Source organism: Cariama cristata, unplaced genomic scaffold (genome assembly GCF_000690535.1).
Source record: "Cariama cristata isolate BGI_N322 unplaced genomic scaffold, ASM69053v1 scaffold11029, whole genome shotgun sequence".
In the NCBI taxonomy this organism is placed as follows: Eukaryota; Metazoa; Chordata; class Aves; order Cariamiformes; family Cariamidae; genus Cariama; species Cariama cristata.
Genome location: NW_009634076.1, coordinates 64,204 through 89,518, shown reverse-complemented (window position 1 = coordinate 89,518; position 25,315 = coordinate 64,204). Strand labels below are relative to the sequence as shown.

General features: G+C 36.2%; 1 protein-coding gene across 1 annotated transcript in view; it reads right to left on the bottom strand.

Annotated features, from left to right (window-relative positions):
- Positions 1 to 731: 731 nt before the first annotated feature.
- LOC104166931 (dedicator of cytokinesis protein 9) overlaps positions 732 to 25,315 on the bottom strand; it is an 87,193-nt gene continuing 62,609 nt past the window's right edge. Inside the window, exons 38-52 of the mRNA XM_009707032.1 lie at positions 22,681 to 22,818; positions 22,188 to 22,370; positions 21,422 to 21,535; positions 21,066 to 21,281; positions 19,300 to 19,357; positions 17,368 to 17,474; positions 12,228 to 12,350; positions 11,761 to 11,874; positions 10,107 to 10,253; positions 7,914 to 8,124; positions 6,199 to 6,389; positions 4,882 to 4,982; positions 4,550 to 4,688; positions 1,992 to 1,999; positions 732 to 1,485 (exon numbers count right to left, since the gene is read on the bottom strand). Coding sequence (XP_009705334.1) covers position 1,485; positions 1,992 to 1,999; positions 4,550 to 4,688; positions 4,882 to 4,982; positions 6,199 to 6,389; positions 7,914 to 8,124; positions 10,107 to 10,253; positions 11,761 to 11,874; positions 12,228 to 12,350; positions 17,368 to 17,474; positions 19,300 to 19,357; positions 21,066 to 21,281; positions 21,422 to 21,535; positions 22,188 to 22,370; positions 22,681 to 22,818 — 1,851 coding nt within the window. The 3' untranslated portion in view covers positions 732 to 1,484. The remainder of the gene's footprint in view (positions 1,486 to 1,991; positions 2,000 to 4,549; positions 4,689 to 4,881; positions 4,983 to 6,198; positions 6,390 to 7,913; positions 8,125 to 10,106; positions 10,254 to 11,760; positions 11,875 to 12,227; positions 12,351 to 17,367; positions 17,475 to 19,299; positions 19,358 to 21,065; positions 21,282 to 21,421; positions 21,536 to 22,187; positions 22,371 to 22,680; positions 22,819 to 25,315) is intronic.

The following is a 25,315-nucleotide window of genomic DNA, read 5'->3' as shown; positions in this document are numbered from 1 at the left end:
CTGATGTCTTAACCAATAGCCTAAATTCCCTTTATTGACAAGGAATAGAAAATAAACCCGAGAAGTGTCTGTCTGCATCTTTAAGCTGCAAAAAGCGAGGTTTTTGTTTTTTGGTTTTTGGGGTTTTTTTTTGGTTTTATTTTGGGGGTTTTTTTGTTTGTTTTTTTGTTGGGTTTGTTTTTTTTTTTTGATTAAGCTTTCATCTTTGCCCAGTCTCAGGGACAAATCTAAAATAAAAACCAGTGCACACAGTAAGAAAAGTAACTACCTTTTTCCTTTTAATATAGATGTAGTACAGAATGTTTAATTACAGCAGGACAGTGCTTCCAGTTAAATAAAATTAAAAACCTTTATTTTCCCCAAATATAAAATTACTAAATTAATGTCTTAATAAGAATATGGAAAAAGCTTTAAATTATACCACCATTTACCACGGTAACCATGATCACCAATTACATACTCCATTGCTTTGGCAAAAAAGTTTTTTTTCTTTCAGTAACTGCATATAAACCTAACATAGCAAAGACTGTATACATCTTTATATTGCACTTATTTATATACAGGAATAAATGAACTGTAAAGTCTGCATATACTTGGAATGAGCAAATTTTCACAATAAACTGAAAGCAGAAGGATAACAGCTGGTATGAATATTAAAAAATGCTTAGAAATGTAATACATTTATGTACAGACTGTACGGACTGTATTAACAAACAATATGTACATAACAATTTACTACTATTGATATTTTAGTATAACTCAGTGTTCATTAATACAGACCTTTGGTTGTATTTAGTTGTTTAATAAGATCTAAGCTCACATACCTCCAAAATGCAACAAGGTATAAAATAAAGCACAACAATTTGCCAAATGGTACAAAAACTACTATTGTCAGTTCCATTAAACCCGAAAAACTAGTGTCTCTGTCTCGCCCCAAAATAGTTCTTGTACTTGGAATCAATCTCTATGTGCCATACACAAAAAGAACACCTGAATGTTACATATCTGCAAAATTACATCCCACAACACTTTTTTGTAATGTGCAATTCATTTTAATAATACTTTCTAATGAAAAAGAGAAATTAACTTCAGCTTTGTAATTTTCCAACACACACTTCTGCAATGACATTGTGAATACTTTTAAATGTTACCAGCGGGATTAAAAAATATATGTGTGCCTCCCTTACGCTAAAAGACGATTACCAGTAATTGCTATTTGCTAAGTGTGCTCAGACATTCATATGAATTATGCAGCTTGCACGTGCCCAACATTTAGCTTCAAAATCATCCTGAGTTTGCACACAACAAAGCAAATCCACATACTTTAAAAAAAACCCGAACATACTTTCCTTTACAAAACAATCATGCAACTGAAGAAGAACTGGGCATCCCATGAACTGTTGTGCTTGTTGGAGTTCCACTTATGGCGTTGAAAATGTGTAGCGAATTAGGCATAACACTGGCCTTTTCTTCAACCGGAGTAATCTTAAAATGGAAAAACATGCATTTATCAAAATGTTACAACGTGACACGAGCATTTATAAAACAACTAATGAATTTCATAATGTTCTGCTTATCCACTCAACTTGCCAGTACTTTCTCAATGGCACAGAACTTCTCTTTGAGAATGGTTACTCTTTTCAGCCATCCTCTGCTAGATTTAGTTCTCTCTCGAACATCAGTTCTCCTAATTTAGGTATTACACTGTCCTCTCTAGAGGAAGCTTGGATAGCTTCTCTCATTTCTCATGTTAACTTTCAAAAGGAGTTTCTCAAGGACAACAGGCTTGCTTTTTGCCCTTTCCTGCTTTCTTTTTTTGACTTAGAGGTATGATTTGAGCATTTCTTACCAAAAGCTATTGGAGCACCAAAAAGACTTCATTCTTAACAGCTATAAATTTACTGCTAAGATGCTAAGATTAGAAATATTGCAAAAAAGGAATGACCTAAAGATTAGACAAACTAAGAGCAGAAGTAAAGAAAACTAATTACCATCCCATCTGATCATATTGGCAAGCAGCAGAGGAGAAAAAAGAAACATCTGTTAAGATTCTTTTCTATATTTTTCATAACAAAACTTTTGCAGTTGTTTAAAACCCACACTATTATAAGACAGCTAATAGGTTATTCAATGACATTAGAACAAACATTGTGGGAAGCTCTTTTTCCAAATACAGGAATAGGCAGGCACATAAAGGTGACATTTTTAAAGATTTCAGTGAAGAGCCTCGTGATTCTAAGCTTTCAGGGGAGTGATTAATCTAATTTAAAAACCAAACCAAAACACAACCCAACCACATAGCACGTTTTAATTATTTACAACTAATTACACTGGTATAAAAAGAACACAGTGGTAGGCTAATAGTACATGTTACTGCAGTCAGTGCTGTACTTTCACATTCTGCTCACACTATCTTACAGCTATCAGTTGTTTGCCCCTTCTTCTCTTTGTTTACTTTTAGACAGTGTGATTTACTCCCGAAGTTTCAGGCATTACATGCTTTTTCTTACTGTTAATCTTTGGAAACTCACACACTTGAGCGTTTTTTAAACATACATATCCTGCATTAAGTTCAAAGTATTTTTTCTTGTGTACAAGCTGTCATTATATCCTTTTAATTTTTCCAACACCAGGGGAATACTAATCTTTCATTATTATCATTAAATTATTTCAACAAAACATTTTCCTCTCTTCTCCAAAGGGGTCTTCTGTACAGCTGTCTAATTCTCCCATGTACTTTGTTCATCTTAATCAGCTGTCCCATCAGTTATCCTCCTTTCTAAAACCCTCCACTGCTTGCTGCTTTTCAATAAACCCCTTCGAAATGCAGCCAAACTGTCTCATTTTTGTCAGCTAAGCAATCTCTTTGCCTGTTCCAGGGATCTTTCAAAACTGTTTTCCTCTGCATGCATACCTGAAAGATACTGAGTTTATTAACAAAAAAACCAACACAACAACATGAATTCTGACAAAATTATAACACTCCCTACAAACCTCGTTTCACAATATTGTCCTATCATCAGTGGTTAAAAAAAGTTAGTTTTGTGGTAAGCTTTTCCCTGTGATAGTATACCAAAAGAATAAGAGAATGAAAATAAAGCCTATGTCCTTGCTGTATTCTTGTGCATCACCATAATTATATTATAGCCCAGAGCTACTCATAGCACAGCACCTGAGAAGACCGATCAGGAAATACCAGAGAGCAAGAAAGCCTGTGAAGTGAACTTTAGACACCTGACACATTTTTGAACAGAACAAAATTGCCACAAAAGTTTTGGATGCCATCTAAGCAAGGGTATAACGAAGGCAAATCTCTTAGATAAGCCTACAGATAAGCTGTTACACCAGCAGGTTGACTAGCTTTTTGAATAAGTATTTATTGGATAATAATAGAGTAATTTAGAGATGTCAAAAAATAGTAAATGGGTAAAGGATGCAATCCTGAGAAAAAGCTGGAAGGTTAACAGAGTGTTTAAATGTCAGCTAGACTGAATGCCTCAGGTAGGCCTCAAGTTTGATTTTTCCTGTACAATTTGATTTCTGAGTAAAGCCTATAGTTTTTGTATGGACAAGAGAAACTCAGAGCTCCTCTTAGCATCAACTGGTTATCCAGACTAGGATGCGTTGGCTCCTAGACTAAGACAAGTTGCTATTATAGTCATACATCTAAGGAAGTCTCATAGACGTGTATTTGTAAAGTAAAATATTATCAGAACACACAGGTATTTCTTGTGGGCCAGAAATACAAGTCTTGAGGGTTAAGAATGATGAGCCACTCTGTGGCTCTGGGAAAAGATTATACAAATAGCAGTGGATGAAAGAAAAGGAACACGAAGTGATGAATATGATGAATAAAAATGTCAAGAATGCAGGGATCAAGCATGAATCTTCAGCCCTTCCTGTCCTCCTGGAAATAATATCCTTGCCTCTGAGGTCAGGAGACATTTCTACCAAGGTCCTACATCTCACTCCCTGAGATACTGCTTTTCCTTCTCCCCTATCTCCAGCTTGTCTATAGTGGATTCCCCTCAAGAAAACATGTCGGAATACCTCTTGAAAGATGTTTAACTCTTTGTTGCAAAAGTAAACACTTATAGCTCCAAAATCTGAAGAAAAAGGGCTAAGCTTGCAGATCAAATCCCTCTACAGTGACCAGGAAGAATAAACTAAAGTGAGCTTTTTGGATCACTGAATAGAGACGCCTGTAACTACGCATATGAAGTATAAATGACATATATATTCATGTCATTAAATTTGTTTTATCTTTACTGTAGTCTTCCTCTCCTACAAAAACACAGGCTAGTGCCAACCAGATTTACTTTCTTAACGAGGAAGAGTTAATTCTGAAGGTCAAAAAAGCATCTGCAGAAAATTCACAAACAGAAAAAAAACAATGATGAGGTTCCACAATTCCGTTATATGTTTATATTCCAATAGAAGAATTAAAAAAAATCCTTTTGTGTAAAGCACTACATACACTTTTCCTAGTGGGTTCACATTACAGCTACATTTTGAATGCTGGTATGGATAATTTAATTTCAGCACATACTTGTTCATGCATTATTTCAGAAAGCTCTTTTGCCATTTCTCTGTAGTTGGCCTTCATTTCTTCTTGATATTCCAACTGATCTTCCTTTATAAGTCGTTCATTTACACCCAGAGCATGCCCACAAGCTTCAACAAATTGCCTGATTTAAATAAAATAATAAAAGAAGATCTCAATATCAGGAATACAAAATCCAAACGATTAATTCAAAATACCAGCTTAAAGTATGTTTTTAATGCAGTCAGAATACTACAAAAGTTAAAAGTTCTTAAAAAAAAAATTTTATGATACTGGTCTTGAAAAAAAGGTCAATTTTTTTTTTCTGAAAAACATACCTAAAAACTTCCTTTAGTAGCTTTACTTTATTATCTGGGTATCTTTTGGTGTTTGTGTCATCTAAGAAAGCTCTTGCGTATGCTAATGGACCAGCATTAACCTAAAAGGAACGAGAATTAAAATAAAGTCAGTTCTCTGACATATTGTCTTAGCAATAACAGGTACTACAAGTGTCTGTCTGATTTGCTTTTCTTAGGAGAACACATTGATTTCAAAAAAGCTGGACTTATGAAATAAAAAAACTGCTGGAGTTAGAATATAAGAGCAGGAGAGGTCTCGACAGCACTCTGTATGATCCTGTCCTGGCACAAAGAAACCACTTCAATGATGTGGCAAAGTAACTGCTGATATTGCCGATCTGTCATCTCTGTTTATGAAATTAGAGTGGGAAAATGAGGAAAATGAGCTAAATCTACTACTTTTGGTTTGTTTATCTATTGAAAACACTCTTCCAAGCTGAAAAAACTGCAATAATTAGTAGAAATTTAACTGTGCTATTATGGCAGCTACATGAAAAGTGGATTCAACGATTTCTGACTCATCTCTATTATTCTTTTATATTAACAGTAAGAGTCCCTCCCTTCTCATCCCAAATGCTAGCTTGCCAACTTGCTGATTCTGGAACCTTGGCTTGGCTTTTTTTTTTTTTTCTTCTTTTCTTCTCAAGACTACACCAGTTCATTTCAGATGACTGTGTTTACTGTTCCTTTGATTAGAATCAGTTAAAAATAATAGAACAGCATTTTTGTCACTGCATTCTTAAGACCCTTATATTGATTTGTACATGCTACAACTGCTTTATGTACCCTATTTCGGTGAATCTGATAGTTTCTTTATACATTCAGTTCTTGCTTGCCTTAGGCAAAATGAAACGCTGCACAGCGAGATTTTCTGCTATCACTCTCCTCCTATATTTTAGCACTCTCTCTTCATCTCCACAGGGATCTTACCAAAGTACAAAAGCAATAATGGGCATGTTGAACCTACTGTGAGCAGACCTACCTCTAGGCAAAATATGCTCATTCATCCTCTTATGGGAAGTCACTATTTTATGTGGCTTTACACCAAAACCTAGTGGGGCTCAGGCCATCATAGATGAATCTCAATCCTTTCATGTAACTGTCCATGATCAGCGTTTATATGAAATATTTCTATTCCTGTTCTTATTCTGGAAATAACTGCAATCAGTGAGCATATTTCTAATTTAGGACATTGTTGAAAAGACAGAATAGAAACTAATGCTAAAATGTTACTCCGATAATTTTTCAGGGACAGAAGCAAGTGAAATAGCTGAATGGCAAAGCATATGGTCTTACCTGAACACTGACGCTTCCTTGTAGCTTCAGCTGCAATTTGATCATATCTACTTCAGCTGAAGAGCAAAGCTGCCTAAGTTCTGCAACTTTTTTACTCATTTCATCAATGGCTACTTCAATTGGGTTTAAATCAGTATGGTGCTGGTACATTACTGGAATGCGCTTTTTCACATACGGGAAACAATGTATAGCTATGGACGGAAACAAGTTTAATATAGTTAGAAAAAGGTTTTTGAATAAGGTATGTTTTGATAGAATTTTATGCTAAAATCTCATTTTGATGTAATTAGTTGCCCAATTTAATAACATATTATATAATCAGAAATACCACCAAGTGTACAGGGAAACAAAATATTGAAAATGCAAATATGCACAGCTTTACATGTATTACAGCAAAGAAAGATCATGTCATTACCGCTACTAATAATAACCATTTGAACTTAATGCATATGAGAACGGTAAAAAGAATTGCTTATCAACCACATCTCAAAGAGGAGAAGAATCAAAAATAGCAAAGATGTATTTTCTATTTCCTCACAAGTATTAGCTATGGACAGCTGACATGATAAAGTCATTTAAGTTGGTTTTATTACTATATTAAGACAGTGATACAGAAGCTCACACTTAACAGAGACAAAGCACAAAATAGTCTTTTTCTAAGAGCAAGGAAAGCTAGGCTCCAGATTCACACTTCTTGAAGTTTAAGGAAAAAAAAAAAAATAAAAATTTGAGGATTATGCCTTGAAGAAACAAATGTGAAAAATCTAGTTTGGGCTAAAAATATGAAAAGTATTTCAGCTGATAGGACTTGAAGTAAGTGAAATGGAAAACCCCATACAGAACAGAATTAGACCATTGGAATTAATGCCTTCAATCAAAGCACAACTTGTTATTTCACAAATTCAGATTTACATGTTATACAGAAACATTGCCAAACACACCATAACATAAAAGTATAATAAAATAACTTTCTTAAAAGTATAATAAAATGTGTCGTATCAGTGAACTAAATATCTTTAAAGTTTGAGCCTATGAGGAGATAGATGAGCACTCTCTCTCCCTTCTAAAGCTAATGAATGAGAAACTAAAGCTAAAACTAAAGCACAGTGATTAAACCAAAGCCACCATGGAACAGAGGCTGGAAATCAAACCAGAACCTGCCCTTCAGGCTTTTTTAGTGCTTTTAAGCCAAAAGAACCAATGCTGCATTTTACACGTCCAAAGACTGAAAGAATGTTGAAAAATCCCATACCCAAATCAGCAAGCACACCATCGCTCTTCAATGTTTTATAGTAAAGACAGGGAAGGGCACAGGGAGAGATGCAGACATTCCGTTATTAAAATAAATCCAAAACTATTTAAAAGTGAAGGGTAGTTAGAACATAGTCAGACATGAGATTTTACTCTCTTATTCCAATGCTTAGGGGTTAAGAAATCGCACAGTGATATATGTATTCTCAGATTTATAAGTGTTTGCATATCGCATTTTTGAGTATTATTTTCAAGCATGTACTAATTTTAAAAGGTTGTTTTGTCTAACAGTATTTTGGTATACTTTGCAATTCTTGTCACCTCCAACAATCATGAAAATCTTCTAAAGGATTTCTTCTGACAAAATATACAACATATAGAAAAACCTAGTATCAAGAATTAAGTATAAAAAACAAAATAAAAGAGCAGTTTTCTTTTAAAGGAAATTTCCATTCAATCTGTACCTGTCAAAATAGTCCGTCGCTTACACTGTTCTTCTACTCCTCCTTGTCTTTTACCAGCTTGAGTAAAAGGCATCTCAAACATAAAGCGACGAATGTTATGAGTCCTTTCAAAATCTGTTTTTCTTTCTTGCAACTCTTTTTCTTCAAAGTATGGAATTACATGTGTAACTTGAATATATGCATATTTTGAATCTAAGTCCTTAGGATTCACCTTGAAAACATGACCAAAAAAAAAAATAAAATAGCTACATTGTGAATAAAGTTAATTTAATTGTAGTCACACAACTTTCAGAAAGTAAATTTGATCTGTTAATCTTTCAATCAAACACAGGAAACGTTAATGCTCTCACAGGGCTTCTCTGCATTCAGTTTTTGGTGTTTGGGTTTTTTGTTTGTTTTTTGCCTTTTTTTTAAAAAGGCTTATTATCAATAATTGCTGTATGCAGAATTGCAAACAAAAAACATAATACAGAGTTATACCTGTGATTAACACTGGAAGGCACAGATACAGAAAACCCAGAAACAAATACTTGTCCTCCACGAGAGCTGATACAACAGTAGGTTGCAGACCAAAAACTGCTAGCAATAAAAAAAGTTAATAATTAAAAATAAAACCCTGCATCATAAGTAGTTCAGATATCACCTTCAGAAGGCACTCCTCCCAACCTGTCTATCTCAACAGTGACACCCTATGAGGGTCCCAAAGAATACACTGGTGGGAGTGATGTAAATTGAAGGCTTCACTGTTCAGTTCTTTTTGTTTCTAGAATTGGATGAGTAAAAGCCTAATGGACTGGCAGATTTTTAATTTGATAAAAGCAGCAACTAGTCTCCGGTACCAATAGATAAGGCCTCCTAAGTCTTCACCTAACATGGTCCCTAAATGGACCAAGGAGATTTTTTTTTTTTTTTTGCAAATTCCCCCAACCATGGGATAAAGAGGGCACCCTAAATCTGTGCATCTTTCTAAAAGTTCTTGTCTACCATTTTAGTCCCATGTCAAACATTCACGTTATCTCTGTCTGTCTCTGAGCCATTTCACTTCTATAAACTAAGTGGGAAAAACAACAATGCAAATACACACATGAAGTCACCATGCAAATCCTGGAGCAAACTGGGAACAGAACTAAGGTCTCCCTGCTGTTACCCATTTTTATTGGAACATGCTGCTTGATTACTTTTATTTTTTTAAATCTGGTAATTTTTTAAGATTAGTGGACTGGAACTTAAGTGGTAATTTATATACTCATTCTGATACAGCTAATAGAAAATGTTCCCTACAAATGCTGACAAACATGCATTATAATTAATTACAAAGAATTCAGGAGAGTACACTGGAAGAGCTGTGAAAAAATGAGTTTACAACATGAATCTCTTGCCTTCCATGGCATGAACTGTAGCCTTTGCATAAGTCCTCCTCTCCTTTTAAAGTTCCAGTATTGAAAAGTCCACCACTGCTGCACTTTTATTATAAAAGAAAATCACCATAAAGTCTGAAGCCAAACAAAAGTAAAAAATTGGCTGACAAAGGGAACGAAAGGAATGCAGCGAGGCGTTTTGTGCAGTATGTGTTCTTCTCCGTGTATGGGATACTGTAGCTCTCTTCAATTCACCAGTTTTGGAGCCTTCAGTCACAAAGGAAAGTATTTCCTATGACAAATCTTGATTTAACCAGACGACTTTGTGTGAGCATTTCTTTCTTACAGTTTAAGCCTTTATAAAATTGAACAGGAGCAGAGACACAGGCAAAGGATAACAAAAACGACCGATACAGAATTAAAATGTTATCTACATATGGTACTTTTCTCAGAAGAGGGGTCTGTTTCTTACTTCAGAAGAAAACTTGAACTCTGCTCTCAAGGTGCAGAAAAAGGGGAAAAATTTCCAAAGAATGACTGCGCATGAACTGGCAAGAAATATAGCTAAGGTTAACACAGAATATGATCATAATTCGAATTTGTTCTAAGACACAATTATTGTTTTGAGAGGTAACACAATGGAAATTAAGCTTTTTGGTTGTTCTTAAAGGTAAACTTTATAGGAGATGATATTTCTCTCATGCCCTTCAACCAGCAGAGTTTTTAGACACATATATTTGTGCACCAAATCAGTAACAGACAGTGATCTCACAGTATTTCAAGTGGATTAGTGGAAGTAATATATTAGAATTTTTAGAAAGAATAAAGATCATACTTTGCCAGAATCCTGAATCATTTTGACATTTTCAGATCCAAATTTGTCAGAGTAGAGTTTTTGGAGTCTTTGGGAAATTTCTGAAAGAGGTGTGAGTTTAGGCTCTTTATAGATGTATTCCTTTCCATCTTCATCCTCAAAGAATCCCTGAAAAAAACAAAGTAATCAAAATCTTGGAAAAACACCACACAGGGCAACGATCAAGATGAACATAATGTGTGTGATTCAAAGCAAATATAAACATTTAACATCAGGATTCAAGCAAACATAAATAAAGAGAAATAAAAATCTAAGTAAAAAAGGTTTCCTAAGAGAATAAAAAAAACCCAGAAAAATGTAATTATCTACTACAGAATGAGTGAAAGATAATGGAAACACACAGTTAAATTTTTAAAGGTTTGTTGTAACTTTATGGTGTGCCAAGCCTTTGAGATAACTTTTCTTCACTTTTATTTAAAAGTGAACTTTCAGCACTGTTTCACTTGCCAAAACAGAAATCCTGTTGCTCAACAGGACTATCTGATTCAAAAGTGATTATTTTGGCAATAGTTTACATAAAAATAATCTGAAAATTTTCTTTATGTAGTAATAAAAAATTAATTCCAGAAAATGAAATTTAATTTATGTAAAGATCTTAATTTTATGTTGTACTATATTGGCATATACTTCGTTATTTTTATTACATAAAGGATTTGTTTTAAAACCATAACAAAATGCAAACTAGAGCACATGGAAAGTGAAACAGGTCATTGGTTTAAAACAACAAGCCATGTCTGAGTTCATGTTTGAAACCAGAAAATAAATACTTTTGTCATAAAGGAAACAGACAAAATAGAAAAGCACAACATATCATGTATAAACACAGGCTAGATTGACAAAAATACCCACACCAAACTAAGGTGAAATGCAGTAGTTTTTACTGCATTGCTTGCTTTGTAAGCGGTTACTGTAATTACCTCAACATCTGTTTCACTGTCTGTAAACTGGTATTGCTATAAAGTTATAAAAGACAACAGAATACATGTAAAGTTATACTGCTCAGAGTATTTTACAATTCTCCATGCTCAGCTGAACAATTAGCAACTGGGCTATGCATGTAGAAAGTGTATTACTTGATACTGCGTGATACCATACTGATACATAGGCATTCTAGACATAGATTAGAGGATGTGAAGCTGCCGAATACACAGCCAGAACTTTTGTTCTAAAGCATGCAATACTGATGCATAGAAAAGAGTGATTTGCTCTCTAAATGGAACTTAATGTTATTTTTCGAACTGCAATGGTTATTAATGCATACCAATCTAAGAAGCAGCCTTGCAAAACACACTGTAGCACTACAGACATTAAGTCAATACATTTCTAAGAACTGACATTATAGAAAACTTACCGCTGCCTTAAGGTAGTAAATAAAAGAAGAAAAAGGAAAAAAAAGCAAAAAATTTACTGAGGAAAATAAGGAAGATTTGTATCGGAATTGATAAATGTGTTAAACTAAATTATTGATGGTGTTTAATTATTTCTTACAGAACACATTTCTTGTACTTTTTATGTCATGTTATCAAAATAAACAATGAAATTGTATACCTTGTAAAATAAATTCAGGGTTTTCTTACTGCATAGAGCAGATAAATGGAAGTTAAATAATACTCACCTGTCCAAAGAACGCTACCCTGAAATAAGTTCCCAGCAGCCTCTTGCCTGTATGCATAACTTCTGTTACTTTACTGTATGCTCGATGAAGAGTGTCATATAAATGAGCAAGCCTCTAAAAATAAAAGAAAACAATTGTGAGGTAAAAGAATAATGTAGAACCCTCCTATCTTAAAACAACAATAAATGATGTCCTTGTAGTTAATAACAACTAAAAATGTTGTTTTATTGAACAGTAGTAATAGGTTTAGTACTTGTGTCAGAATGACAACAGGCAAGATTAGTTTTTAATTTTTTATATTTATTTAAGGAAAAACTTTATAATTATTTAAAATTCAAATAAAAATTTCAACACATTCACATTTCAGTTACAATTCTAATACTCTTGTTCAATGTGTCATGCAGCTAGACTAGAAAAATCAGGATTTTTTTTCTCTTGCTCAAATTTACTTATGATGAATTTTGTACCTCAAAATCTCTCCGTTTTTCATAAATGGGAATTATAAGTTTATATATGTCAGCAATGAGTTCATAGCGTTCTGCCTTCCAGAGTCCATCAGCACACTGCTCCAACAATTCCATCAGCACATCCTAGATTTGGATACACATTTGAAAAAGTAAAAACAATTCAGTACTCATGAAAACCACAGCAAATAATTGTATCGAAGTTCTTCCCAATGAAAAGGGAGCTCTTGCCTCAAAACAAAGTTATCTACACATAATAATTTAAATTACTGAGGCAATCAAAAAATTGCTAAAAGGAAACAAAACAGAGCAGAATGGTCTGAGTATACACATGTACTCTGTATTTAACACAAACAGCATTTTTTTTAGATACTCCTGACCTCTTAAGTCTACAAATGACACCTGTGTGAGGACCCAAGGTCTTACCTTGAGACCCTTGCCTTACCTTGTAACATATTTTTTTTCAAAGTGTTGTCTCCTTGAGGTTTTTTGGTTTTGCACAAAGAACATTATTTTAATGAGGCAGCTATACAAACACTTAACTGTAATAGTTTTGAAGGAAACTACTCAACAAATTACATTACCAATAAAAGAAAAAAGCTACAATACCAAAATCTGTAGTCAGAAGTAATTATCAAAGTACAACAGTGGAATCTGGTATACTTGGTCCAGAATGAAAATACATATAACAACAGTTAGAGACGCTGAGAAATCCTGAAGAGTCAAAACAGAGTCACAAGCAAGAAACCACCTTGGCTTTGCTGGGTTTGTTCCTGATATCCTTGTAGCAAAAAGACAGTTATTTAAGGTTAATAAGAACCATGCTTATTTGTATGTTAGAATGGAAGCACACATTTTGCATTACAGCAGTTACATCATAATTATAAAGCCCCTTCCTTTGGTTTGTCATAATTCTTTATTTTTCACACATTTAATTTCTTCTACTTCAATAAGGGTAAAAAACCTAAAGTAACATTATTACTTTGCTCTAGTTTTCATACATTTAAAATTACTTGGCTAACTCCATTAACTCAGTTATAACAATTTATTATCGAACAGCTTATAGCTCCTGTGATGAAGCTGTCATGTAACTTGGTCACGACTGGAGTGTGACAGAATCACTATGAAGCAGCTCATTCCCATCCACATGCCCTAACACATCTCAGTCCTATTCAAACTTATCTGGAGCTCCAAGGACCTCCAAGAGAATCCAAGTCTGAGACAGAGGTGTCTGAGGACATGACATTTCTACTTCTTGAGACCTTCTGGTACCATTCGTGCATTGTAGTGGTGAAGTCAGAAGCTGGAAATAACTCCTTTTATCCTCAGAAGGGATCCTATGCTACTCTCTTCCCCTCCTCCCTTTGGTAGAGGACTAAGACAGCATAAAGACACGACTAAGAAAAGCCAACTTTAAAATTGAAAGCAAAAAGAGACTGAAAAAATGCTACCCTTATCTGTGTGCTGCAAAGGTCTCTCAAACATCTCCTCCTTTCCCCCAGTCATTATGGGGCTGTACAGACTCCCCAATAGCTCCATCCTCAGCAACCAGGTGGTGAGAACTGAAAGATCAATGTCGCTGCTGGATCACAAGGGCTGTCCGCAAACGCTGCTTTAGGACAACAGCCTGAGCTCGGACACCAGAGGGCATCCAAATGCAGCAAAGCACTAAAATGTTGTTTGCACACAGGAAAACAAAAATATCAAAAGCAAAAGCTTCATGTGGGATAGGAGGGAGGAAAAGAACACGACATTTCTAGGCCACTTGTCTTGGTGCTTACCCGTTCTCTGGGGAAGAGGGTTTTTTCCATACATCCAATCAGAGTTTCCCTCGTAACCTGTGAGGATGGTCTCTTACTCTTTTATGGCGCACTTCTTAGAAGAGTCTGATTCTTCTACTACCCACCTTAGCAGCTGGACTTTTTCCAGTTTGTTGATACCCCTGTTGACTTTGGGGGGGGCGGGGGATAGCACCAGGCCCAAGATTACAGATGGGGCACCACAAATGCCAAGCAGGAGGAGGAAATCCCACTTCCCGCCACTTCTTGACTCTGTGCTCTAACACCACCCAGCATGCAGGTGGTCTTCGTTGCCACAAGGCTGCCCTGCTGATTCCCACCCAATCTCTTGTCCCTGAGAGCTCCCTGGTCTTCCTGCAGAGCTGCTCTCCAGCCAGTCCGTCCCCAGCCCGGATTGAGACACTGGGTGGTTTTTTTTTTTCCCCACAGATACAAGGCTTTGCACTTGGTTTTGTACAACTTTGAGAGAGGCTTCTGTGTTCCTTCAGCTTGAGCTCCCTCTAAATGGCAGCCCTGCCCCCTGGCATATCAGTCACTCCCCCTCCATTTAGTTTCAAATAAAATAACAGTTTCAATAACAGTATCAGCCTGAGTATCCCTGAAGAATACCAGCCTTCACCACCATACTTAAAGTATCTCGTATGTTTGGTAAGTACCTATTTCTGTTTTTCATAAAGTGCTTTAATATATTGAATTACGCTGCACCTTGATCATTCACAAGAGCTATAATACCATTGGAGCTGTGAAGCCCTTTCGTTTACCAATCTGCAAAAAGTTAGAATAATTCCTCTCATGGAAAGTCATAGCTAACACGACACCAGAAAAACAATGAGGAAGATAGAGACTGACTTAATAGCTGTGGCGGAGCTGTATTCTGGCAGAGTTTATTTTGGAAAAAACCAACAAATCTGAAAGAAATTGTTTCCAACCTTAATCTCCATGGAATTTGGCACCTGCCACAGGCCTGTTAGCCACAGCTCAGATCTCTCACAGATGGACTGCTTACACCAAAGTCTAGCATGGAAAGGACATCAGGTTCCAGGCTTTTACCTTCCTATTTCTGACACTCAGAAGGTTTTCAGTTCTGCAAGGAGAATTTGACTCGTGCTGCTGAATAGGCTTTCTGGGTAAACAACCGTTTTAATGACACACACACAGTAATTTTGTTTAAAAAAAAAAATTATTTTTTTTTTTTTTTTTTTTCAGTTTAGGAAATGAGTCAGGGTAACCCCAGCCTGAGAGAGAATTCTTTTAAAATGAGAATTAATTTGAGAATTTTACAAACATCACTTTTTAAAATGAGAAACTACGTAAGACGAATTTCAGTTAATTAGGAAGATTTTATATAAACTGGAGAATATAAAAGACATCTTGCTCCTTTTAGAAACACGGAGGGATCCCCCCCGGCCCTCCATACTTGTAATTACTCTTTTGGAGATTTAACTCTAAAGTAATGAGCATCCAGGGAAATCCCAAGTTTTAAGAAAGAAATTCCACATGACTTGTTACCACGTACAGGAAGAATTCCCATCAGAGCATCATCGTGCTCAGCAGAACTAAAGTGCAGCTTGAAAGATACGTTTCTGCCTTCTGATTTCTGTACCCAATTGATCTGTCATATGACTTTTTTCCTTAGACTGCTACAGTTTTGCTTACATAAAAGGATAGTGAGGAAACACTCCATATATGAAAATGTTCCTATTCGTGAAGGAACTAGACTACCTGTTTTGCAGTACTTACGTAAAATACCACTCATCTTCATTTATCCATTATCTTTAGTCTACTAAAACCAAATAGGTCTTCCCTATTATTACTCTTCCCGGAGTGAACTATAAGAAGTTATCTGAAAAACAGTAACTTTTTTCAGTATTTAATCAATTAGAGTACTACACGGTTAATTTAAAAAGGGTTGCATGCAGGGAAAAATAAAATTTGGCAAGGTTTGATCCTTTTGCAAGGTCCGCAGGCTTGTAATTTCACTCTTGGCTTACTTCCATTCCATGGAAATATTGAGAGATGGAAATAAATTTGCGTAGAGTTCAATGACCCAGAAAAAGCAGTATATTCTTTTTGCAAGGAGTGATTAAAGACAAAAAGAATAAAGACATTCCAATTTAAAAAATACAAAATAATTTAGCTCCGAGAAATGTTTTTTCAGGTAGACAGGGAGAAGAATTTCTAACAAAAGTTTCCATCAGCAGTAGTTGCTAGAAACCCAACTCCTGGCTCACTCAGAGCAGCTTACATTTTGCTTTGAGTAACACGCTAAATTCCACGTTGGATCAGGAGAATCAATGATTCAAAGAATAGAGCACATAAATTTAAAAAGCACAATATTCTGTTGGGTGTCTTTGGAAAGAAAAAGCACTATATTTCTCATTTCAAGTAATTTCTGCCTTCCTACAAAAAGGCAAGTCAACAATTTTTGTCTTAAAACTATAGAGCAAAGCAGCACCAGAACTTACGAGTAAAACACAGGTATCTTAGGCCTAAACCCAGGCTTAAACCACTAAGTCTTTCATCTGTTCCTCCTAAATCTTAGTGTAGTCACATTTTGCACAGTCAAATAATTTTGTCGTACACCTTCGCCATATACAAACCAAAGCACAAAAGAAAAATATGTTTTGTTGTACAATTATGCTTAAACATCGGGGGTTTTTCCAACACAGCTACTGCAAGTAGTGGTCTGTCCCTGCCTCCCCCACCTATATTGGCAAATACTTAGTGTAGATGTAGCTCTTCATGAGCAAAAGTACTCATAATCTTTTCGTATAGGCTTCTTAATCGTAAAATTTACTGTAGAGCCAGGACAGATGGATCAGCAAAGACACAAGGAGTGAAACTTAAGCCAGAAAAATAAACAACAAACCACATAGATGCAAGTCTGGTGTCAGTAAAACCACTTTCATTGTTATGGAATATTTGCTTAGAGAAGCTGTAAACCAGCAAAAACCACTGAATGCATCTTCATGATTGCTGGTGTAGTAACGATCTATATCAAAGTCAGTATGAAAAAAAACAGATCCCACTAACTCTAATAAATAAGCCACATTAGTGTTCATCTTGTCAACTAGCTTAAAAACCCATTTTGCTTACTTTTATTCCAATAGTGGTGTTGAGTTGACGTGCTAGTGCTTTATTTAAAATATACATATATAGCAAATTCTCTAAAGTTGGGACAGCTCATAGAAATTTTTTTATTTCAGTTTTAGGATAAGAATAGTGGCTAAGAAAACAATTATAATGTCCATCATATTAGTTAGCATCCAGCTTGAAACACAAAACTCGGAAAAACAAACAGCACTTCAATGTGCATCAATTCTAACACTCTTATGTTTACTTACCTCATTGAAGTGAACATCTTGCATTCCAACATCCTCCATCATTGAAGCCTCTTCATCTATGTTAGGTGTGATTACTCTGAAAGCAGTACAACCCTGCCTAAACATCCCTGTCATTGAAAAAGAAAAATAGAGAAATTTACTTTTCTCCACCAGGGTTACGTTAAGCCATTTGGTGATGCTGGATAAGGCAGAAGCCGTATTTAAATATACTTACCACAAAATTAATATATAAATAAAAATAATCCAGACTCCCACTGCATGATTAAAATGCTAAACCTCACATTACTTTGTAAGTATAAATAGGTTTTTAAAAAACCCACAAATGATAATATCTGGACTCCGACCTACCAAAATAAGTAGTGTCTGAATCTTCCTATTTTATCTTAAACTTGTGTCTAATCTACCCCACCCTAAGTCTAAGGTAATCAAAGTAGCTTTTACAGTATTTAATTAAACTGGTGTGAAGTCGTGCTGGAACTGCGTACACGAACAGGCCCTGGCGTATCAGCTTCCCCAGTCTGAACAATATGAGTGGACTGGCACCAACCATACAAAATGATCAAAGGATGGCAAACCAGATTATTCAGCTGTAGATCCAGAACTTCAGCCTACAAGCAAGAAAAAGACCCCAGCAATCTAACTTCCTTTACTGAAATAAGTATTTAGTAAAAATGGGGTTTAGAAGGTTCTAACATGAAACCTACCTCTTTTACCCATACTGTTAAGCTCTTTTTTATTATATCAGATTGCTGAATTAAGAAATCAGGAATTTTGGCCAAAAAACGTATTAATTAAAGCCTCAAGAGCAAGCAGTAAAATATGACAGAAGCACAAGGATTTGCACATATTTATTTCACAGCTCATTCCTACAAAGATTCTTTCTGCATAGGTGGGAGTCTGACCACCAGAGGTTTTATTGAATGATTGCCTCAAATGTATGGTTTTGTTTTGCTCCTGGAAATACCACAGCTAGAAGTTCGAACCTCTCTACTACTGAGAGGAAATAACTTTTATATGACAGTAGACAAAAATAGCAGATTACCCAAAGGAATCACAAATTAATACAGATTATCACTAGCTATCAGGCTTCCAAGAGGACATAGTAACTTTGACAAGCAACTCCATTTCAGATTTGGTCTCAGAGAAGCTTCTGAAATCATTGTGGTGGAGGGGACAGCCTATATGCTACACAAGTATCTGGCAAGAGGCACAAAAGGACCAGAGAAAAGGCATCTTGTAGACACGTGACTTTGCTTCATTTTGAACTGTCAGGCAAAGGTAAAGCTGAAAAGCTGTGAACATGAATTTGTCTGCCTACAAAAACAAAACACTAGCTCAACATCATAATCAGTCTTAACAGATTTCTGAAATTTTCTTCTAGAGATCTATTTTTCTTAATAAGAGCCATATAATCTTTTATTTTCTCAAATCCCTGACTGAGAACTCTTTGGATCCTATAGATGAAAGAGAGTTTTCTACCCTATCTCCAGGGTCATCAGAAACCCGCTTTTACAGACAGCTGCTAGCACAGAACACCAGGACAGGCAGAGCATTCTGAGCGCTATTATCGCTGACTCAGCATCTGGAAAATTGTACGAATTTATTTTGAGTTCTCTGGCAATGCCAGGTTTCCCTATATGCAGTGAGAGACTACTTGTTGAACAAGAATATTCACTGTTAAGTTTGCTTTAGAAAGGGTCTGACTTCAGCTGTCAGCAGCTCTAGTGTAAAATTAAAATATTTACCTTCCTGAAAATGCTGCCCCTTAAATATGCAAGTATACTCTTAAATATGTGAGTATGCTATCCAGTTAGGTCAGAATTTTTTCCTGGGTGGACACTGAAATGCCTACAACTTCCTCAAGGAAACTATTGCTTTTTCTAAACTATAATGAAAAAATATAAACATTGAAGTAAGATTTCAAAATCATACCTTTTCTTGTGAGATATTCTGCAACCAGTGCTGCTACATGGACATAGCACATTGCTGCCTAAAACAGAAATAGTAACAAGCTTATAAATTACAACTATAATGAAACTACTAAACCCAAGGTATATAAGAGCAGCCCGAGCCTGAGATAATTTCTTCGGTTTTTCCTTTTTGCTGCTTTGCAGGAGATGTCCTATGACTGGAGTAAGAACTCTCCATCTCGTTTACGCAAAACAGTAACTGTGCAAGAGCATTCATTCCTTCATTACCACAGCATTGAGTAGCACAGACAGCAGTACACAATCTGAGAGTGACCACAGATCACAAAATACAAGGTATGAACACCATGCCATAATAAAAACAGGCAAACCTATTTTGGGGATGTATTTTAAGTGTTATGTGAAACTAAAGAGCTATTAATTATTCTACTCAACATTTGATGGTTCTTCTGCTAACGTGTTTTGTCTACCTTTATGCTCCAGACCAAGAAAAATGTAGAAAAAACTGGTGACAGACCATTTGAAAGCAGCAAAAGAAAAAGAGGAGAGATCTGACCTATGAATGGAATGTGAAGGAATTTGGTTGGTGTAGTCTGGAAAACAGGAGAAAAAGAGGAGGGACAGAGTAGTCTTCAAATATTTGAGATGTTTTACGAGCTTGACACTGATCACTTTCCTTCACAGAAAAGACAAAAAAAAGATTCAAGATTATTCTTCTACTGAAAAGGTTTAGGCTCATAGCAAAGTGTTACTCTAACTGTAATTCTCAATTGAACAGTTTACATATGGAGGCAGCAGAATCTCAGACAATGGAGGTAAGTGTCAGAAACTCTTTCTAATTCATACTTTGTATGGGGTTGGACTTTGTGATCTACAGATGTCCTCATCTTGTCGTACAGTCAAAGATTCTAAGTTTTTAATCAAAAAATTAAAACAGACCTGAAAAGGACTAAAAGAGCTTGTCTTCTCAGACAGCTGAAGTTGTTTCCTTCAAAATACAAGCTAACAACAGACTATTGTATATGCCTTTGGTGTTGCTACCATATAGAAGAAAATAATTCTAGTACTAAGACCTAAGTAAGATATCAGCTACTATTTCTTGGACATATTTACTTGCTTACATGATGCTAAGTTTAACAGACATGTTTATGAAATTCAATGATGTCCTGTAACACGATTTACTTTCAGATGGAACAAACTTCCAGAAAGGGGCAAAATTCATCCTGTATGTTGATAAAATACTTAGATCAAGACATATGAAAATCCCCACTCCCAACTCTCCTTTTCACTAGAATTAAGTACTTTAACAGCACAGTGAAATCAGACAGCTTGCTTTCTTCAAACAAACAACAAAAAAGTGATTTGTCAATTTTAAGAACACTAGGAGTTTTTTAGTAAGCAGACTGGAATCGAATCAACCTAACTCTGTAAAGACAACTGGAGAGGAATTCAAGGAGTGGTTTTAAGTGTCTTAGCAACTGATAACAAAGATATTTAAGTAGAAGGTCTGTGTCTTCCACGGCTTGCCTTGAGCATTCCTGGCTTAGCAGTGTGTCAGCTGCAGTAGTTAAACATACACCTTACATTAGTAATCAGAAATGGCTTACAGATGTTCTTGGGTAGGATATGAACTTATCAGCCATTGAAACTAATCTACTAACAATTCAAAATTTATTAAAAATGCATAACTACATAAAACACATTGCATTTCAAGAAAGATAAGCTTAAGCTTATTACAAAGCCAAAACTAGTTTTATTTTTTTCTCTTACCTCCGAAAGATCTCCATTTTTAACATGGATCCTTGCCATGCTGTCTAACCACGTCTTCCTTAGTTCAGGTGTACTAGCATAAGACTTTGCTAAACTGTACTGGAGGTCTACAAGCATTTCTGGATCATTCTCATGCTCCTTCATCTGAGCTGTAGCCATCAGTACTGTACGAATCCGTTTTGTTAAATCCTTAACATCAGAAGGGAATGTAGTGTGCTAAAACATGGAAAGGTTAGGTTAACTACTATCTTTTTCTATTCTCTGCATAATAAAAAGTTGAAACATAATTGCAAAAGATGCTATGAAAGAGTTTTCAAGCATCCTTCTGCAGTATGGAAAAAAGAATAAAAACAGACCTTTATATTTTTGTCATTATTGGCACAATTATTGATGATGGAAAGAGACTGCTGAAATCTTGTTCCTCCAATTCCAACAACATCAGCAATTAACTGGCTTACTGAAATAATAACCTTGACAGAAACAAATGTCTTGTTAGTGCATATTTCATGAAAATACCGTTAAGATGTACCTATGAAGCAATTACAAAGCAAGTTTAGTTCTTTTTAATCGAAAGATTATTCCTTTAAGTAAAATTATGTTTTGGTTTTTTTTTCAAAGTTACTTTTACAATAACACAGGCAAGAAAAAACAGGCTTGTGTAAATTTAATGCACACGCATCCTCTGCTATAAAGACTGACTGCTAGGTGAACTAGTCAGAGGTCATGAAACTAGTAAACTATTGCTCCCAGCTCTGTCAAAACACACAATTTTCTGTGTATTTGTTTCATTTTAGACTTTTACGTGCTTGTTGCTGCATTCTTTTCTTCTTCAGATGCAACAGGGTATGCCATTTAACAACCAAAATAACATCTATAAAACAGAGTATTTGCTACTGACAAATAAAAACTATTTCCCACGGAACACAGGGCCATCCAATTGTTTCCTTGTACTGAACATATTTTTATTGCCATCTTCTTACTCTTAGAATAGTACCAGCCTTGCTTGAACCGCAAACAATTTCTTTTATGTCTTTATCTGACAGGGCTTTACACACTGGTATGCAACTACACATCTACAAATACAATATTTAAAAAAACAAAAAATAAAGAATGTATACTAACTTGCAGATGTGTCCTAACAAAAGATTTCTTTCCTGTGTAATCAAAATTATTTCTCATTAAGAAGTACAGTAACTGTGAAGCTTCAGTACGAATTGAACTCAGTTTGGAATTACAATACTTCAGAATTTCATAGCACAGTGCAGAACACATATCAGCTCTACCTTCATAAAACGTAGAAGGAAACTGAGGAAAAAGTAGAAAAGAAAGAAGTTACTCATTAAGACTAGGTTCAGTTCTTGATAAAATAAGCATGTCAAGAAAAATACAAATATATTAATATTCCCAAACTGTGGAAAAAATAGACAGTTACAGAAGTTCATGACACAAAATGATTTTGACAGCAGTTCAAAGGACAGGTATTCCACGCTGTTGGGATCAGATCAGTCCTTATTCACCAATTTTAATTTGGGATTTTAGTTCTTAAATTTTTACATAGTATATTGTTGACTGAAGAACTGGATAAGTACTTGAAGATTACTTTTAAACTTCTTACCTTAAAAATAAGCGCTCTTAAAGCAATGAAGACATTTTTCAATGCTGTTTCAGACTGATTCTTTTGAAGGAAGCAGAGGTATACATCAAATACTTTCTTCATCAGTGGATTATGCCCATGATCAGTCAGCAGTTGATTCTTTAAATTGATAATGAGAATTTAGGAGTTTTGTACAATGATACATTTATACTATTCTAAGAATATACACAGATCATCCAAAAGCAGGAAATTAAAAAAAAAAAACAACACCACCACAACCAAAAAACCCTCCTGCATAGTATTACCAAGATGTTTAATAATACAAACATATCTGAATTTTAATCAAGTATTTCTAACACTTCATTAATCTTGCTTATAAAGAACATGCTGGCTTCTGAATAGATTTATAGAACACAATTATTTTCAACAGCTGTTAATTAAATTAATTGCTATTAACAGTTCTTTGAGAGGCACACTCAAAGTATTAACGCACTTAGGTTACACTGGCTTTAGTAGCTCAGACAGCGGAATTTTCTCATAGCAGTACCTCCTACTACAATGCTTTCAAAAAACCTCCCCCCAGACTAAACCTCCACCCACTCCCCACCTTTCATTACTGCCCTAGAACTGAAATCGAAAGGGCCCTTAAGGACAAAGATATTAGTTACTTTTCAGAGTTTCACCTGCATCAATGTGCATTCTGAGGCATGCAATACACAGGGTTACTCTTGATTTCTGTATCACCAACAGCTGCCTTCCATCCAAATATATATTTTTTTTAAAATCTAGTCTCCTTCAATTTCTCTAGCACAAGCATTGGCTGTGCATTTACTTTTAACAGTTCACATTGCTTCTGTTTTGCTCTGAGGACCTGCTTTCTCCCTTTGTCCACTAAGCATATACACTGGGTTCCTATGGGACTCTAGGGGAAAAACCACGAGGCTTCTCCTCTTAAAAAATGCCAAAATAGGTTAATTGATTCAAGGCCTGCTCAATCCAGTCCAGGGAGTCCAGAACTGAGAGGACCACGTTAAATATTGCTCCCTCTGAGTCCACTGGCCTTCCAACACGGTTCTCCTAGGTCTTGCTCCTTCTGCACCTCCCCTCTGCACACTCCACTCTTCCTTGTCATTACTATATACAGGCATCCCAACGGTGTGCTGCAAGGCAGGTCCATTACTATCTCAAGTAAGTTTTAAGGTAATATTAACTCAAAGAATCTAGTTTAACATTTTTTTTAAAAAAGATTCTTCAGGCCCAGTATCGATTCGGGCTCTTGTTGCATGCCTTAAGCTCTCTCAAACATGGAAAAGATGTCTAACTGCAGATGTCTCCTTTTCTATTCATGGAGACGCAGAAGAAATTCTTCGGGCTAAAGAATTTCAGCATAGCCCTAGGCATTTCTGGTTTTCCTCAATATTGAAAAACTGAAGGAGGCACTCCTCTATTAAAAGCCATTCTGACAATGTGACTTGCAGACCAGAAGAACTCAGCGTGGATTCAAGCTTTGTAGATCATAGAATCATAGAATCATTATGGTTGGAAGAGACCTCAAAGATCATCAAGTCCAACCGTATACCCAATGCCACCATGCCCGCTAAACCCACTAAACCATGTCTCAAAGTGCCACATCTAAATGTTTTTTGAACACCTCCAGGGATGGTGACTCCACCCCCTCCCTGGGGAGCCCGTTCCAATGCCTAACGACTCTTATAGTGAAGAAGTTCTTCCTAATATCCAGCCTGAATCTTCCGTGGGGCAACTTGAGACCATTTCCTCTTGTCCTATCGCTAGTTACCAGGGCGAAGAGACCAACCCCCACCTGGCTACCCCCTCCTTTCAGGTAGCTGTAGAGGGCGATCAGGTCTCCCCTCAGCCTCCTTTACTCCAGACCAAACCCCCCCAGCTCCCTCAGCCGCTCCCCATCAGACTTGTGCTCCAGACCCTTCACCAGCTTTGTCGCTCTTCTCCGGACACGCTCCAGCACCTCAAGGTCTTTCTTGTAGTGAGGGGCTCAAAACTGGACACAGTATTCAAGGTGCAGCCTCACCAGTGCTGAGTACAAAGAGATGATCACTGCCCTGGTCCTGCTGGCCACACTATTTCTGATACAGGCCAGGATGCTGTTGGCCTTCTTGGCCACCTGGGCACACTGCCGTCTCATGTTCAGCCAGCTGTCAACCAACACCCCCAGGTCTTTTTCCGCTGGGCAGCTTTCCAGCCACTCATCCCCAAACCTGTAGCGCTGCATGGGGTTGTTGTGACTGAAGTGCAGGACCTGGCACTTGGTCCTGTTGAACCTCACATAGGTGGTCTCAGCCCATCGATCCAGCCTGTCCAGATCCCTCTGTAGAGCCTTCCTGTCCTCCAGCAGATCAACACTCCCACCCAGCTTGGTGTCATCTGCAAACTGACTGAAAATGCCCTCGATCCTCTCGTCCAAATCATCAATGAAGATGTTAAACAGGACTGGCCAAACAGATGAATAGATACAAATGCTTGTAGGAGACCATAGCAAAGCCAAAGGCAGGCCATTTTACAGGAAGCTAGACATAAATGGTTGGATGTAAGCCAGTCAGCCTATTTGGTCATAGGAAAAAGTTTTATTTCTTGGAACAGTATACAAATCTCTGTAGATGACCCAAACATCTAACTA